Source organism: Oryx dammah, unplaced genomic scaffold, assembly GCF_014754425.2.
Source record: "Oryx dammah isolate SB20612 unplaced genomic scaffold, SCBI_Odam_1.1 HiC_scaffold_23, whole genome shotgun sequence".
NCBI classification, from domain to species: Eukaryota; Metazoa; Chordata; class Mammalia; order Artiodactyla; family Bovidae; genus Oryx; species Oryx dammah.
In genome coordinates this window covers 43,492,586-43,511,568 of record NW_024070207.1, presented here as the reverse complement: position 1 = coordinate 43,511,568, position 18,983 = coordinate 43,492,586, and the positions used below count along the sequence as shown (strand labels likewise).

Genomic DNA, 18,983 nt, shown 5'->3' with positions numbered 1-18,983 from the left:
GGGCTGCTATAACAGAATACCATAGACTGTGTGACTTATAAACAACAGACTTTACTTCTCACAGTTCTAGAGTCTGAAGTCCAAGGTCAGGTTGCTGGCAAATTATGTATCTGGTGAGAGCTCACTTCCTGCCTCATAGATGGTTGTCTTTTCTGTGTCCTCACATGGCTGAAGGGGTGAAGGAGCTCTCTGGGGTCTCTTTCTTAAGGGCACTAATCCCACTCATGAGGGCTCCACCCTCATGACCTCGTCATCTCCTGAACACCTCACCACCAAATAACTTCACATTGTGGCTTAAGATTCAACATAGGAATTTGGTGGGGAGAGGATGTAGAATCTCATGGGAGGAGAGGGTAGTGCAGACATGGCCCCCTTGGGGAGTGATCAGTTGGATAGCCATCCCAATTGTGTCTGTTTATAATCATTGTTTAATTTACTGATTTAAGCTTGTGCTCCTTTCTTTTCCCTATTTGTGTCGCACTCAGTTCTCTTTCCCTCACTTTTGTTGTCATTACCACTTGTTTATGTTTTTATCACCATCTCAAATTAAATTTAAAAAATTTCCACTTTTGAATGTCATTTCAGAGCCTAGGTCTTCCCTCTATGAAAGTTACTCTTTTTTAAAAAAAAATAGACTGTATTGTTTAGTGCAGATTTAGGTTCACAGTAGAAAGTACAGACTTTCCATATATACCTGCCCCCACAGTATCTTATTAATTTTTCTTTTATAGTTTTGCTCAATTATTAATATTTCAGCATTCCTGAAAGATTTAAAGCATTTTGAGCATATTTTGCTTTATTATGCTTCAGTCTGCTCTTTTGAGGCTGATGACTCCCAACTCTATATTCCCAGTCTAGGCTTCTTTCCCTCCTCCCTTGTACATCCATTTGTCTGATGGACATCATCTGGTTGTCCTGCTGACCCTTCCAACCCAATAGGTCTAGGAATAAGAATCAGTATCTTATCCCCCTCCTGAAAGCCTGCTTCTCTTGTGTTCCCATGTCAATGAGGGTTATACCATTCACCCAGTTAATTACTCAAGCCAAAAATCTGGAAATTGACTGTTACAGTCATTCTTTTCTCATCAGACATATCCAGTTATCACACTTTGCACATTATACCTCCTAAATTCTATCATTATCCCTGTTGTTGCTGTAGTTCAGAAACTCATCATCCCTCTCGTGGATGACTGTTCCAACATGCAAACTCATCTGTTTGCTTCCATTCTTGTCCATATCCAGTTCATTCCCAAAGCCAAAGTGTTGCTCTGCTACTTAAAAACCCTTAAGAGTCTCCCCTTGCATCCAGGAAAAGACCCAAGGTCTTTCCTGGTCTGGATCCTGCTCATCTTTCTAGCATCTCCCATGACTACATCTCTCCACCCCCCGGCAGCATCTTCCTCTAGCTTTCCTGACTGGGACCTCTTGATGTAATACAGACTTGGGTACCAATTCAGACTTCACCAGTTGAGCCAAGTTATACTTAAACTCTCTGAGCCTCACTTTCTTTATTGGTAAAAGCAGATTGCCTAACTGCTTCAGAGGATTGTTATGAAGAGGAACTGTGATAATGTTAGCAAAATACTTGGCATACAGTAAGCATTTGAATGTGGTACTTTATTACTTATATCAGGCCATATTATTCCAGCCCTTGTGAATTTTGCATAGGGTCCTCCTTGTCTTTTGCATTCTTTCATTTAACAGTTACTTCTTGACCGCCTACTATATGCCAGTATTCTAAGAAGTTGGGAAACATGGATACACCAGAAAAGCAGCCTGATCCACTTTATTCCTCTTTAGGCAAGTCCTTTTTGACATTCCTAGGTCTAGGATGCTCTGTGCTACACCTTCCTGTTGTATATTATTCTAATTCCCTTGTTTCATTTATCAACTTATCATGCTATAGAGTAAATGATGCTAATAGACTCTAGACTGTCATTTTCTTGCAAGCTGGGTAGGGACTGTATGTTATTAATTGCTGTACACTGAATGCTAACAGTGCCTGATAATCATTCACTTAAATACGTGGAGGAAACACGTAGAAGATATTTGGTGAATGTCTCTTGGATGAACTAAAAATACAAGTCCACAAAATAGTTTTCTTCCATTGTTTACTGCAGGTATTCAGTATTTCAGCTCCCTTTAGGCTTTTAGGGCTATCCTAGAAACCTGCCTCTTGATTCTGTTTTGCAAGGATTAAAAACAATTTGAGTACAAAAACAATCACGTTTAAAATGAAGCTTAAGAGTATAATTCTTCATAACATGGGATTGACTTCAGTGTGAGAAAATTTCAGGCCACAAGCACTGCAAGGAACTGACCTGATGACCTTACATTCATTTCATTTCTATTTTCGTGTTTTAAGATGTTATCAACATCCATTTTTAAAGTTTTATCTTTTCAGTGGTTTTTATGACTTTAGAATTTATTTTCTTTGATTATATATCTTTTGCCATGTGCTCACTTGAGTGCATGTTTTGACAATTTTTTTCTTTTTTTCCTGTGCTGTTTTTTCCTATAGTCTTCATTCCCTGGGAAATTGCACTTGGTTTTGGTCCTTCGTCCCACCAGTTTTCTCCAACGAACTTTCACAGACATTGGATTTCGATTTAGTCAGGAAGATTTCATGCTCAAATTACCGGTAAGAATATATTATTTAAGTGTTTTGACCCTTTCTCATGAAGAATTTGTATCATGTTGTTGTTATTTTACATGTGGTCACAAGTGCATGTAAAAGAAAAAAAATTTAGAATTTGTCTTCCAAAAATGTAAATTCAAAATGCCTTAAAGTCTTCTGCCCCTACTGTTAAAATAAAGGAAAAGATTAGTCAATTTGTAACAAAGCAGTTCATTTTGAAAAAAGATGTAAATCCCATATGTTATATGTGTGTGTGTGTGTGTGTGTGTGTATATGTATGTATGTATTTGTTTGTGTGTATAAAATCAGGACATTTTATTTTTAGAGAGTAAAATGAATGTGTGTTTTATGTATTTGACCTCCCATGAACTTACATCCTGAGCAGTTCAGAGTAGCTTTTCTTTTTTTTCCCAGAAGATATTTTTATACACTATTAGTGTTGGGAATAAGAGTGCTCATAAATTTTGCTACTTTTGCAAAGATCAGTCCCTCATGATAAATTATAATTTACTACAGAAAGCCCTTCCTTTGTCATGGGCTTAACATTCTTTCAGAGGGTTGACCACAGACAGTGCAAAATTTTTAGGTCAGAGAGAATCAGGTGTTTGGGTTTCTATGGAGATTACTTTCATTTTACAGAGAAATGTTTTGTAAATGAAAACTGTTATTCCCTGAGGGAAGGTAGCATATCCATGTGTGTGGGGATGTACAGGAGAGAATTGTTAGAACCATTTATAAAAGATAAATTTCTGCTAAACGAACGCTAAAGTTCATTGTACAGTTGGCTGTGTGGAGGAGTGCTGAGGAGGGCAGTTAATGGTATCTTTCTCGCTTATTTGTATAGGTTGTTATGCTGAGCTCAGTTAGTGATTTGCTGACATACATTGATGACAAGCAGTTAACCACTGAGTTAGGCGGCACCTTGCAGTACAGCCACAGTGAATGGATCACCTTCAGAAATGTATGTTTCTTTTGCCCTTACTGTAGAGACTGTAGTTCATGTTAGCTTTGAAATCTAGTTCTAGAATTTTTTTTTTCTTCCTTGGGAAAAACAGATTTCTGGGGTTCCTGTTTTTCAAAAATATATAATTCAACATCTTGATTTTCTTGCTTAGGAAATATCTAGAAATGATGAAGAGTCACTGAGGATGGCATTTAAATGAGACGCCTAGGGAATAAGGAGACCCTACTCTGCCCACCCTCTCCTGTGGCCATGTAGTAACTTGAAGAAACCAAGCGTTTGGGTTCAAATCCTAGCACTGCTGATTTTTATCGATATAACTTTGTGCAAGTTGTAAAAGTTTTCTCAGCTTCAGTTTTTCCAACTATACAGTGGGAAGAATAAGACTTTACCTCATTGGGTTATTGAGAAGATTAAATGAGATTACAGATATACCATGTTTGACATGGTGCCTGGCCTATGGCTTGCTCTCAAAAAATGAGAGTCATCTTATTAATCTCATCAGTCTAGTGATTCTCCTGGGGGCAGTTAAATTTGTAGCAAAAATGCCTTCTGTTCTAGAAATGTATGGATAGGCAAGGGCTCTGTGCCTCACTAGAGTGAATTTGTCATATAAGGGTCTTCTAATTCCAGAGGTATGGGAACCCTTCTGAAGGAAATAATGATATTTACTTAAATCAGGACTTTATTTTCCTCATCTTTATTTTCATTCAGCAGTCCTGTTGATTCGTATGAAAGTGAGTTGTCAAAATAAGCAGTAGCTTGCCTTTAATAACCTAGAAAGCTAAAAATAAAAGAGCAGATGCCTTGAGTTACGTGGTAAACAGAGGGTTTATATAGTCTCTAAATGTTGTCCTTCTTTCTCTAAGTCACTGATTTTGGAAACAAAATGAACAACCAAACCTTACTTGACATTTTGGGGCAGCAGAGCCTTTGGGGTCATAATTTCAAATCTTCTCCAGAACTTGAAATGAATTATTGTGACTAATGTTCCTCTGTCATCTTAGTCCATCAAATGCTAACATTTGTTCATAAATGATGATAAAGTAGCTTTGATGTTCTCATGTCTCTTCAGAAGTAGTTATTATAAAACAATTGTGCAATTCCAAAATTAAATAGAATAAGGAAAATACAATGTTTTGCCAGATAATAAAACAAAGTACTCAGTACATGGCATATTTAAGAAATGGTTTTCATCATTGTTTGAGAAATAAGTACAGATGTTTAGATATTCAAGAAGTCTCTTCACCTCACTAAGTTTCTCAGGGGCTTAGATGCAAAGTTATGGTTCATTGTCAAGGCCAAAGCCAACTTTCCTTGCAGAGGAGAGGTCATAGTATATATCTTTGCTGTCATATCTAAATGAAAGTTAATATAGTTTTTGGTTTAGGTTTTGACATGCTGGCCAAGTTACCACAGAATTAAGAGAATCATGCACGGGCTCTTTGCAGGCTATAGAAAATTTTGCCCTCACAGTGAAAGATACGGCTCAGATGTTACAGTCCTTTGGAACTGAACTGGCTGAGACAGAACTACCAGGTGACATTCCTGGAATAGAAGAAATTCTTGCAATTCATGCTGAAAGGTACCACCTGTTAAAGGTATGTCTGATAGGGGAGACAAACCAAAATTTTCCATGGTCTTTCTTTTGATAGAGAGGTGCTGAGTGTGTCTATTTCACAGATTGCTGGGTAAGGAGACAAAAAGAGATATTTATATGGTGTAAAGCATAATATTAAAAAAAGAGTACAAGAGGAGGATTTCCTGGATATGTTGAATTTAAGTGGCCCTTTTTTTGAAATGGTACCCCTCCCCCTTCCCTCTCCCCATCCGTAATGACTAGTTCTCTGTTTCTTTTTTCACTAGTTTGTTTTACTTTTTAGATTCCACATATAAGTGACATCATATGGTATTTGTCTTTCTCTGTCTGACTTATTTCACTTAGCATAATAGCCTCCCAGTCCATCCATGTTGTTGCAAATGGCAAGATTCTATTCTTTCTTAATGGCCGAGTAGTATTCCATTGTATATATATGTATGTATACCATATCTTCTTTATCCAGTCATCTGTTGTTGGATGCTTAGGTTGCTTCCATATTAAATTAGAACTTTCTACCAGTGAGAGGAAGCTACAAACTGAGCCTTGGGGTACTTGTGCCTATAAAATTGGGGACTGTAAATCTTTCTCAATAGACAGAGGCTTCTTGGAGATCCTCATAGCTTTTGGATTCCGTGGTACTGAGGTAGTTCTTGATTTTTCAGTGATGAAAGCAAAGGCTGTGCTAGAACTATTCTATTCTGCATCTGTTGCTGTACGCTGCCTTCTACCCAGCTCATTCAGAATAGTTGCCCAGAAGGCTGACACTTCCTATTTTGCCTTTATACAGAAGGATATCACAGCTGTAACCAAAGAAGGAAAAATTCTGCTAACAAATCTGGAAGTGCCTGATGCTGAGGGTACTGTGAGTTCAAGACTTGAAAATCATCAGCAGACTAGTGGTGACTGGCAAACTATTAATAAGTAAGTAGTAGTCTTTGGGGTTTAGAGTTACTTATCTTATACTTTGAACGGAGAAGGCAATGGCACCCACTCCAGTATTCTTGCCTGGAAAATCCCATGGACGGAGGAGCCTGGTAGGCTGTAGTCCATGGGGTTGCTAAGAGTTGGACACGACTGAGCAACTTCACTTAAACTTTTCACTTTCATGCATTGGAGAAGGAAATGGCAACCCACTTCAGTATTCTTGCCTGGAGAATCCCAGGGTCGGGGGAGCCTGGTGGGCTGCCATCTATGGGGTCGCACAGAGTCGGACACAACTGAAGCAACTTAGCAGCAGCAGCAGCAGCAGCAGCAGCAGCAGCATCTTATACTTTTGAAAGGGAATTATATATTTTTGTGGCTACCTGTTAACCTGCAAAAGTATTCCTGGACCTCTGACAATCAAGCTGAGAACTCCTCCCCGTGTTGACCCACAGATATTAGTTTGCTCATAGGGGAGATTCTGTGGACATTGATAGTCTCTACCTGGACCAAATGTCATGGGCTGTGACTTTGCCTATAATTCTTAACATCCAAATCAGGGTTATCTACCTACCTGCAATAAAATCATTGGTTTAATGATGATTTTGCTTTGTTAAGATTGCTGACTCAAGTACATGATATGGAAATAGCTTTTGATGGATTTTGGGAAAAACACCAGCTAAAAATGGAGCAGTATTTGCAACTCTGGAAGTTTGAGCAGGATTTTCAAGAGGTCAGTTAAAACTTTTCTTGGGTACAGTTTCTTTCGTTATGCTGGAGGTTCTTACTCCTTGATCATCAGAAACACAGTCGTACAAGATGCAGGATGCCCATGTATACCCCCAGAGAGGTGAAAAGGAGGCAAGTGTGAGTGCACTTTGACTTAGAATGAAGAAAACAGCTACGAAAATGCCAACACTTATACTTCTCTGGCTCAGGCTCATTTCTTATGGGAAAGCACTTAAGGGGCTAATGTAGATGACAGGGGTAAAGTTGCTGTCTACATTGATGTTTGATATTCAAATGTATTTTAGATGTAAAATACTTTCAGACTATGGGAAATCTACCAAGTGAATAATACTAACTTCCTTCATGATTTTTAAACTACCATCTACCTATGCTGACCATATTTAATATGATCTAACAAAACATTATTTTTTTCTGATTCAATGACTTATTTCTATAAAAAAGCCTGATGGATGAGATTAAATTATGTTTAATTATACATTATTTAAAAGGTTATAAGTATATTCTAGTTCTGTCCTTCTGGAAAATCCATCCTATATGGTCAAGAGACGTAGCTTCATTTTTCTTTCCCTTTATAGTCGGCCTCCATTCTACCAGTCTCTGTCGTAGTATTTTTCCAGGGATCCAAGGAAAAGTCACTTCACTCTCTTACATGTGGTCAGCCTGTTTCTGCCCATGAGTGGCTGACTTGCCTAGTATTCCATTTGTTCTAGCCAAATCAGTTGGGGGAGGGGACACAGGGCACAGTTATTACCAGCCCTTTCCCTCTGGTGATTCAGATTTTGAAGTGTCAGGCTCTCGGTAAAACTTTTCTTAAAGAAAGAATAGGTATAGAACAGTCTTTTGGACTCTGTGGGAGAGGGTGATGGTGGGGTGATATAGGAGAATGGCATTGAAACGTATAATATCATATGTGAAACGAATTGCCAGTCCAGGTTCGATGCATGATACAGGATGCTCGGGGCTGGTGCACTGGGATGACCCAGAGGGATGGTATGGGGAGGGAGGCAGGAGGGGGGGTCAGGATGGGGAACACATGTACACCTGTGGCAGATTCAGGTTGATGTATGGCAAAACCAATACAATATTGTAAAGTAATTAGCCTCCAATTAAAATAAATAAATTTATATTAAAAAAATGAAAGAGTAGGTCAGATTGCTCTAGAGCCTTCCAGATATTGATGTCTGTCCCTCCTCTCCAACCAAACACATGCAGCAACATTACTTTTCCTGAACAAACCAATTGTGCCTATACTTATATGTTAATTTGCCTCCAGGTTACATTGTCATCCTGTGGTTATAGTCTGTTCTGTGAAGTCATTGTTGCCTCTGATCACTATTATTGTTTGTCATGGGTCCGAATCTCACTGATGCAATCTGTCTCTCATAATGACATAGGCTCTGATAGGTTCATAGCAGATAGGTTCTGAATATTTAGGCATTTAACTAAATATAAAGCTTACATGGGAATTTAAACTTGCAAGAAAAAACTTGTATATTCTCAAACTTGAGATCCTCCTGAACACACAGAATAGGAATATTTTCTTGCATAATCACAGTACAGTGGTCATATTTTGTACGTTTCCGAATAATGTGATACTTTTCTATTATCTGCAATCAATATTCCAATTTTCTCAATTGACTCAATCATGTCCTTCATATCATTTTCCTGCCTCAGCACAGGATCCAGTCTAGAGGGTCAGGTATTACATTGAGTTGTCATGTGTCTTTAGTCTCCTTTAATCTCTAACGTTTTCATAGCCTTTCTTTGTCTTTTATGACACTGACATTTTGGAAAAATACAGTCGTTTTTAGAATAAAATGTTCACCATTTTGTGTATGTCTGACATTGTCTCATGATTGGATTAACCTGCGTATAACCAGCAAGAATACCACATATGTGATGTCTCCTTTGGAGGGTTTTGGTCACCCTGTCAGGGTGCTGTTGAATTTCTCCATACTACACTTACTTCCCCCCCTCCAACTCCCGCTTGCCCTTGCAACTGGTCGGAAATATTGGGTTGGCCAAAGGTTCATTCAGGCTTTCCTGGAAGATGTTATAGAAAAACCCGAATGAACTTTTCAGCCAACCCAATATGTGGGGAGAAAATTTAAGGCCATGCAATTATCTTGCTCCTCATCAAAAATTCTTCATCAGTGTATCATCAGTTGATGATTCTTGCTCCAACCAATCTTTACTATGATAGTTGTGAAATGCTGATTTTTTGTGTAGATATGTCATGAGGTTGTAGCTGTTTCAGGCCCACCAATAGGAGCAAGAGCACAAGTCATTTTGAAGATGCTAGAAAAATGTCTGTCAAGAATGCCCTTTAGTACAATATTTATCTACTTATTGGGCTTAGGGCTTCCTAGCTTTTAATTCATTAATGTTCTTGACTATTCTGTTGTTTCCACCTGGCTGTTGTGTCCTTGTGACATGCCCAAACATTTTTATCAGTTCTTTACTTTCTGGCATAATGAGATGTTCCAAGCTCATCTTATTCCTGTTCTGCCTCAGCCCTGGAATCAGCCAATTTCCTATGAAGCCCCAATTTCTTTTTCTGGAAACTGATATTCAAAACCAAGGTCTGGGTATTAGATATGCTCATTGCTACTGAAGGGTCTTTGTTTCTAGAGCCATTCACCATACAGCTAGGGAATATATGTGCATGTATATGCACATATGCATACCTCAATACATGTCCGCATACAAATGCCTTCACATGTACATAGTGATCTTTTATAAATCATCAGTGCACACTGATGTCTAGCAGGTTAAATTTTAACAGATTATATTGATTTCTGTGAATAAGATAGCTGAAAACATTTTCCATATATGTGATTTTTCCATGTTGAGGTTCTTAATTAATAGCATTTACTACAAAGCTTGATTATTAGGTGAAAAGGCTTAATAATTTGCATGGTTTGAAGACTTTTTCTCCTCCCCTACTTTTAGCTCGTGAGTGAAGCTGAACTTATACTAAACCAACAAGCAGAGTTGGCAGATGTAACAGGAACTATAGCTCAAGTGAAACAAAAAATTAAAAAGTTGGAAAACTTGGATGAAAATTCTCAGGTAAGATTATATTTTAGATATGCAGTGTATCTAATGAGTATAATAGTAACATTTTGATGTCTTTTGACACCCGTATTATGACTAGTCTCTTGTAACAACAGTCTTTATAATTGGCTCAACAATATTTGTCTATTCTGTTCAGTGTGGGCCTGAGATGACCTTGTAGACATCTCATATAGTTGTAACTGTTTCGGGCCCATCCGTAGGAACAAGAACATACATCATTTTGAAGAAGCTAGAAAAATGTCTATCAAGAATGCTATTTGGTATTTGGAAACGATGGAAACCTTAAAAATATAATTCCTTAAATAACTATCATTTGATATACGCAACTGAATCAAACACAGATTCATATAGATAGGTCTATTTAGCCTTACCAGCTGTGTGGCCTTGGGTAAACTGATTAAGTTTTCTAAACCTCTGTGTCCTTATCTATAAATTGGGGGTGTGATGACCTACTTTGCAGAGTGATTATTGGGAATTATTTGGAGGCTGTGGATAAAACACTTAGCACAATACCTAGGATATATGGACATAAAGCATAAATATTCACAAGAGCCAGCTGTCATTTATTCTGCTGGTCTTAAAGCTTGAACTCAAGGCTTTAACACTCAACACATTCTAGCTTTGCTCTCCTGTCTTGTATGTGAGAGTGAAGCGGTTGTTTTTAAGGTAAAAGAGTAAAAGTAGCTCAGTCGTGTCCAACTCTCTGTGACCCCATGGACTATACAGTCCATGGAATTCTCCAGGCCAGAATACTGGAGTGGGTAGCCTTTCCCTTCTCTAGGGGACCTCCCAACCAAGGGATCAAACCCAGGTTTCCTGCATGACAGGCAGATTCTTTACCAGCTGAGCCACCAGGGAAGCCCTTTTAAGGTGTATTCTCAAGAAATAAATTGATTTCTCGGTACCATAAGCATCTTTAAACAAAATTGAGAGGCAGTGGTTGTGGTGCCCAGTTCTGGAATTATACTTGTATATCTTTGTGATCATGGGGCAACTTCTAGATCTCTTTGGTTTGGAGAAAAAGAGAAGGCAAACTGGCTTCATAGCTTTGAATTGTTTGTCTGTTTTTGTTTTGTTTTCATTTTGTTGTGTTTTGTTTTGAATAATTTTTAGTTTTAACTGTGGTAAGACACTCAAAATATAATTCACCATCTTAACCATTTTGAAGTGTATGGTTCAACAGTATTGAGTGTATCTGCATTATTATGTAACATATCTCCAGATCTTTTTCATCTTGCAAAACAATGTGAATACACTCAACACTGCTTAATTGTACACTTCAAAATGGATAAGATGATAAATTTTATGTTTCAGTCACAACACTGGGTTGAGGCAGTCAGTAGTTAGAATGGAGACTAAGCTTTGAGTTCCTTTTTGACAGGGAAACCCTGTGGCGGTCTCTTCAAATGTGTCAAGTCCTCAAAAAAGTGAAGCGAAGTGAAGTCACTCAGTCGTGTCTGACTCTTTGCGACCCCATGGACTGTAGCCTACCAGGCTCCATCCATGGGATTTTCCAGGGAAGAGTACTGGAGTGGGTTGCCATTTCCTTCTCCAGGGGATCTTCCCGACCCAGGGATTGAACCCGGGTCTCCCTCATTGCAGGCAGACGCTTCACCATCTGAGCCGTCAAGTCCTCAAGTAGATGCCAACTAGATCTAACAGGATTTCCATGGCTGAGGTGATATGAAATCCCTTAGCTTTCACTTGGCTGGTTTGCATCTCATTGATTATATTTTGTTATGTTCTAAATCTGTACCTCCCAGGAGGAGCAAATCTCATCCACCTTCTGGGTGAGCTGGTTAATTTTCTGTTTCTGTGACCAGAAGTGCGTGAGCTTCTGATAACACCGCTGCCATAGCTAATGACATTAGGCTTTTCAGGTAGCGCTAATGGTAAATGACCTGCCTGCTAACGCAGGAGACATAAGAGATGCAGGTTCAATCCCTGGGTTGGGAAGATCCCCTGGAGGAGGGCATGGCAACTCACTCCAGTATTCTTGCCTGGAGAATCCCATGGATAGAGGAGCCTGGTGGGCTACAGTCCAATGGCTCACAAAGAGTCGGACACAACTGAAGCAACTTAGCATGCACATGCAGGTATAGCTAATGACTATAGCTGGAAGCTTTTTTGTAGCTGGCAGAAGTATGACATCAAACCATATACTTGGCAATATCTCTCTCTGGCTCAACCAATTTCCTTTTTAATTATGTTTTCTCCCTCTCTATTCAGATGGAGATCTTGCAGTTATTATTTTCCTTCTTTCTTATAATCAGGACCTGTTAGCAAAGGCCCGGTTCATAATAATACATGGACACAGGCTCGCAGCAAGTCACCATTATGCCCTGGATTTGATCTGTCAGAGGTGCAATGAACTACGTTACCTTTCTGATATTTTGGTAAATGAGATTAGAAACAAACGGATACAGCTCAACAGGACCTTTAAAATGCATAAACTCCTACAGCAGGTAACGTCACAGGACATGCTGCATTTCTGAAAGAGAAATTATGTATTTTTTTCTACCTGAGTCCTTCTCAGAGGCTATAGGGCCAGGGTCTGGCATAGCTTTGGAATTAGATTTGTAAGAAGTCTGAAGAACTGAGTTTGATTATACCTATTTCATTCGTCCACTTTGCAGTATTCACAGCTGGTCCAGGATTGTAAGGATTTTGGCCCTGTTCTGAATATGAGCATGGTGGTGGTGATGGCTTCCTCTATTTTAGGTTCATCTCTTAAGCCTCTACTCTGGTGATAGTTTGCAATTAGAACACTTTGAAAAACCATGGGGGGCATTTTGCTCAAGCCTGACTCTCATTCCACATTTCATAGTTACAGCAATGTAACTATGAACAACAGTGATTAGAAACTGTTCTAACAACAAACAGTGATTATAAACTGTTCCTCCATGGAATAGAGTCTGACCCCTTTGATGATTAGGTGGTGAAGAGAAGTTTTGATCATGGCAGTGGAATGTAAAATAGGGGTATCACATATAGGCATTGGATCTGAACATGAGCATTCTAATCTGTACATCTTCTGTGGCAAGGAAAATGTTTCTTTGTGCTAGGCAATCATCATGCATTTTTATTAGACTTTGATTTTGCAAAGAATTTCATATTTCAGTTATTGATTTTTGGGAAAGAACGTGCAGCTGGTGTTGAGGGAATGGTCAGACTCCTGCTTCAGAATGAATTCCTTGTTATGAAATGAGTGCAGGGCTTCTCAACCTTGGCTGTGCCTCTGAAGTACCTGTGGAGATATAGAGAAGAGATTTCTGGTTGCCAAGGGGGAGGTTGGTCAGGGAGGGATGGAGTAGGAGATTGGGGTAAGCAGATGCAAACTATTGCATACAGGATGGATAAACAACAAAGTTCTACTCTATACCACAGGGAACTCTATTCAATATCCTGTGATAAACCGTAAAGGAAAAGGATATGAAAAAGAATATATATGTATATATATAACTGAATCACTTGAATCACTTTGCTGTGCAGCAGAAATTAGTACAACATTGTAAATCAGCTATATTTCAAAAAAAAGAAATACCTGTGGAGCCTGGCTTATAGCCCAGAGCTACTGAATCAGAATTTCTGGGAGTAGATTTATTTTTTTCCTTTTTAACAGCTCTGAAAACAACTCTGATTCATAGCAGCCAGGGCTGATAAACACTCTCCTAAGGGACAAACAGATTTCTCGTTTATTCATTCATGGTTTGTGTGTGTGTGGGATTTGCTTACCAGGCTCGCCAGTGCTGTGATGAAGGAGAGTGCCTTCTGGCTAATCAAGAAATAGACAAGTTTCAGTCTAAAGAAGATGCTCAGAAAGCTCTCCAAGACATTGAAAATTTTCTTGAAATGGCTCTACCCTTTATAAATTATGATCCTGAAACCCTACAGTATGAATTTGGTATAATTCTATCTCCTGAACTCAAGGTAAGAGGCTTTGGGGGGGCACGGAAACAAATTTTTAAAAGCTATAATTGTGTTAGTGTTGATAAGAGTTTTACTGCTTCACAAGTAACTTTACATCACATTGCAATTACAGAGTTCTCTTAACGATTGGGGTTATATCAGAGCCACTGTTAGGTGTCAAAGAATCCTAATATTTATATTTGCCTTATAATGAAGAGTAATTTCCTACCTGGAATGTCAGGTCCATGAATCAAGGTAAATTGGAAGTGCCCAAACAGGAGATAGCAAGAATGAACATTGACATTTTAGTAATCAGTTAACTAAAATGGACTGGAATGGGTGAATTTAATTCAGATGACTATTATACCTACTACTGTGGGCAAGGATCCCTTGGAAGAAATAGTGTAGCCTTTGTGGTCAATGAAAGGGTCCAAAATGCAGTACTTGGGTGCAGTCTCAAAAATGACAGAATGATCTCAGTTCATTTCCAAGGCAAATCATTCAACATCACAGTAATCCAAGTCTATGCCCCAACCACTGATGCTGTAGAAGCTGAAATTGATCAGATCTATGATGACCTATAAGACCTTTAAGAACTAACATGAAATGAAAGATGTCCTTATCATCATAGGGGATTGGAATGCAAAAGTAGGAAGTCAAGAGATACCTGGAATAATAGGCAAGATTGGCCTTGGAGTACAAAATGAAGCAGGGCAAAGGCTAACAGAGTTTGCCAAGAGAATGCACTGGTCATACCAAACAACCTCTTCCAATAACACAAGAGAAGACTCTACACAAGGACATCACCATATGGTCAACACTGAAATCAGATTGATTACATTCTTTACAGCCGAAGATGGAGAAGCTCTATATAGTCAGCAAAAACAAGACCAGGAGCTAACTGTGGCTCAGATCATGAACTCCTTATTGCAAAATTCAGACTTAAATTGAAGAAAGTAGGGAAAACCACTACACCATTCAGGTATGATCTAAATCAAATCTCTTACTATTATACAGTGGAAGTGAGAAATAGATTCAAGGGATTAGATCTGATAAATAGAGTGCCTGAAGAACTATGGACAGAGGTTCATGACATTGTACAGGAGGTGGGGTTCAAAACTATCCCCAAGAAGAAGAAATGCAAAAAGGCAAAATGGTTGTCTGAGGAGGCCTTACAGATAGCTGAGAAAAGAAGCGAAGTGAAAGGCAAGGGAGAAAAGGAAAGATATATCCATCTGAATGCAGAGTTTAGAGATTAGAAGGAGAGATAAGAAAGCCTTCCTAAGTGATCAATGCAAAGAAAGGAAAACAAGAGAATGGGAAAGACTAGAGATCTCTTCAAGAAAATTAGAGACACCAAGGGAACATTTCATGCAAAGATAGGCACAATAAAGGACAGAAATGGTATGGACCTAACAGAAGCAGAAGATATTAAGAAGAGGTGGTGAGAATACACAGAAGAACTGTACAAAAAAGATCTTCATGACCCAGATAACCATGATTGTATGGTCACTCATCTAGAGCCAGACATCCTGGAATGTGAAGTCAAATGGGCCTTGGGAAGCATCACTACAAACAAAGCTAGTGGAGGTGATGGAATTCCAGTTGAGCTATTTCAAATCCTAGGATGCTGTGAAAGTGCTGCACTCAATATGCCAGCAAATTTGGAAAACTCAGCAGTGGCCATGGGACTGGAAAAGGTCGGTTTTCATTCCAATCCCAAAGAAATACAGTGCCAAAGAATGTTCAAACTACTGCATGATCTCACTCATCTCACACACTAGCAAAGTAATGTTCAAAATTCTCCAAGCTGGACTTCAACAGTATATAAACCGAGAATTTCCAGATGTTCAAGCTGGATTTAGAAAAGGCAGAGGAACCAGAGATCAAATTGCTAACATTGCTGGATCATAGAAAAAGCAAGAGAATTCCAGAAAAACCATCTACTTCTGCTTCATTGACTATGCTAAAGCCTTTGACTCTGTGGATCACAACAAACTGGAAAATTCTTAAAGAGATGGGAATACCAGGCCACCTTACCTGACTCCTGAGAAATCTGTATGCAGGTCAAGAGGCAACAGTTAGAACCAGACATGGAACAATGGCCTGATTCCAAATTGGGAAAGGAGTACATCAAGGCTATATATTGTCATCTTGCTTATTTAACTTATATGTAGAGTACATCATGTGAAATACTGGACTAGATGAAGCACAAGCTGGAATCAAGATTGCAGGCAAAAATATCAATAGCCTCAGATGCAGATGACACCACCCTTATGGCGGAAAGCAAAGAAGAACTAAAGAGCCTTTTGATGAAAGTGAAAGAGGATAGTGAAAAAGCTGGCTTAAAACTCAACATGCCAAAAATGAAGATCATGGCATCCAGTCCCATCACTTCATGATAAATATATGGGGAAACAATGGAAACAGTGACAGACTATTTTCTTGTTCTTCAAAATCACTGCAGATGGTGACTGCAGCCATGAAATTAAAAGACGCTTGCTCCTTAGGAGAAAATTTATGACAAACCTAGACAGCATATTAAAAAGCAGAGACAACCCTTTACCCTCAAAGGTCTGTCTTGGCAAAGGTATGGTTTTTCCAGTAGTGATGTATGGATGTCAGAGTTGGACCATAAAGAAAGTTGAGCACTGAAGAATTGATGCTTTTGAACTGTGGTGTTGGAGAAGACTCTTGAGAGTCCCTTGGACTGCAAGGAGATCAAACCAGTCAGTCCTAAAGGAAATCAGTCCTGAATGTTCATTGGAAGGATTGATATTGAAGCTGAGGCTCCAATACTTCAGCCACGTAATGTGAAGAGCTGACTCATTGGAAAAGACCCTGATGCTGGGAAAGATTGAAGACAGAGGAGAAAGAGATGACAGAGGATGAGATGGTTGGATGGCATCACCAACTCAATGGACATGAGTTTGAGCAAGCTCTAGGAGTTGGTGATGGACAGAGAAGCCTGGCATGCTGTAGTCCATGAGGTCGCAAAGAGGCAGACACGACTGAACGACTGAACCAAACTGAACTGAATTTCCTTTTTGAGCTTTGAATTATTTTTAATTAAAAACTTTTTTTTTTTTTTTGGCTGAATGGCATGTGGCATCTTAGTTCTTCCACCGGGGATTGAACCTATGCACCCTGCATTGGGAGTGCAGAATCTTAACCACTGGAATACCAGGGAAGTCCCATGACTGCATTACTTTTAAACTCTTTTCACTTACTAGCAGCTTTCACATATATTTTCTTGTGCATGCTTTGAGAAACGTCCAAAGCTGTCATAGGATATTGGGCCCATATCAAGAACAGTCTGTGCCAAACATCTTTCCTTCCTGCTGCAGTGACCACCAGAAGATGCTCTGTAGACACAAATCCGGCTTTCCCACTCAGTTTGAGGATAAAGTGATAAAGGAAGCATGTGGGTCTACCTGGGGAATGGGGAGGAGTAGAAGCTTGTGTTGGCAGGGTAGAGAGCTTAGGTTAGTTCAGTACCACCCCCTTGCAGCTGCCATCAAGCTCTCTCTCCACATGATAGATAAGAGCATCTGTGATGTTATTTGCTGTTAAAGCATCTCATTGACTCTAAAGTTTAGAATAGTATCTAAATCCATGTTTAGCTTCAGATCTTAGGGGCATGCCGCAGAAGATCAGAAACATGGCCTTGGTGATAACCAAGTGACTCTAGAAGCAACGAAGCCTAACTCTTGCTGCCTCAAATCATGTAGGAGGGCCAGAAGAGTACATTATCCATCAGTGCCTCTGAGGAGCCTTTTACTGAGTTAGACAAAAAGTTCATTCCAGTTTTTCCATACCGTCTTACAGAAAAACCCAAACAAACTTTTTGACAAACCCAGTATAACATGGTGAACTATAGAATGTCCTGCAGGTTAAAACATAAAAAACTACTGTGACAGCGCTTCACTTGGTAACTTTCTTGTGCTCAATACGCCCTCTTTTCTAGCTATTATCCCCTTTCAGCCAATGAAGGGTAAATCACCTATTCAGTGACTGACTTATTTGATGATTGCTTGATAAATTTCTTCTGCAAGTTGTTTTGATTGAGACCTTCTGGTTTTGTAACCATGTAAAATAATGCCTTAATCTGTTCGCCATTACTTTCCTAAATTTCTTCTCAGTTCAGTTCAGTTCAGTCACTCAGTCGTGTCCGACTCTTTGCAACCCCATAAATTGCAGCACGCCAGGCCTCCCTGTCCATCACCAACTCCTCGAGTTTGCTCAGACTTGCATCCATCAAGTCATTGATGCCATCCAGCCATCTCATCCTGTCGTCCGCTTCTCCTCCTTCCCCCAATCCCTCCCAGCATCAGAGTCTTTTCCAATGAGTCAGCTCTTTGCATGAGGTGGCCAAAGTACTGGAGTTGCAGCTTCAGCATCATTCCCTCCAAAGAAATCCCAGGGCTGATCTCCTTCACAATGGACTGGTTGGATCTCCTTGCAGTCCAAGGGACTCTCAAGAGTCTTCTCCAACACCACAGTTCAAAAGCATCAATTCTTTGGCACTCAGCTTTCTTCACAGTCCAACTCTCACATCCATACATGACCATTGGAAAAACCATAGCCTTGACTAGACGGACCTTTTTTGGCAAAGTAATGTCTCTGCTTTTCAATATGCTATCTAGGTTGGTCATAACTTTCCTTCCAAGGAGTAAGCGTCTTTTAATTTCATGGCTGCAGTCACCATCTGCAGTGATTTTGGAGCCCAAAAAATAAAGTCTGACACTGTTTCCACTGTTTCCCCATCTATTTCTAGTTCTATATTAAAGTCTAAATTAATTTTGTAACTGTTTGAGACTGAGAAATGTAATAGGATTTGTAATGACCCCCATTTCAGAAAATATTTCATAGATTTCTTATGTAACCTGCAGGTTCAAATGCAGACCATCCAACTCAAGCTTGAAAACATCCGAAGTATATTTCAGAACCAACAGGCCGGTTTCAGAAACCTGACAGATAAACACGTGAGGCCGATTCCATTTGTAGTACCTGCTTCTGACAATTTGGTCAGATCTAGAGCACCATTTTTTTCACCTACACAAGGTAGAGTATCTTAGATTCCCCTTTTCTCTCTCTTTTCTTCCTGCTGTTGTTTACTTTGTTAC

General features: G+C 39.3%; 1 protein-coding gene across 1 annotated transcript in view; it reads left to right on the top strand.

Annotated features, from left to right (window-relative positions):
- MCF2 (MCF.2 cell line derived transforming sequence) overlaps positions 1–18,983 on the top strand; it is a 127,982-nt gene that overhangs the window by 58,957 nt on the left and 50,042 nt on the right. The window contains exons 5-13 of the mRNA XM_040265282.1: positions 2,522–2,641; positions 3,483–3,599; positions 5,051–5,200; positions 5,987–6,120; positions 6,739–6,853; positions 9,823–9,942; positions 12,222–12,413; positions 13,687–13,878; positions 18,750–18,921. Coding sequence (XP_040121216.1) covers positions 2,522–2,641; positions 3,483–3,599; positions 5,051–5,200; positions 5,987–6,120; positions 6,739–6,853; positions 9,823–9,942; positions 12,222–12,413; positions 13,687–13,878; positions 18,750–18,921 — 1,312 coding nt within the window. The remainder of the gene's footprint in view (positions 1–2,521; positions 2,642–3,482; positions 3,600–5,050; positions 5,201–5,986; positions 6,121–6,738; positions 6,854–9,822; positions 9,943–12,221; positions 12,414–13,686; positions 13,879–18,749; positions 18,922–18,983) is intronic.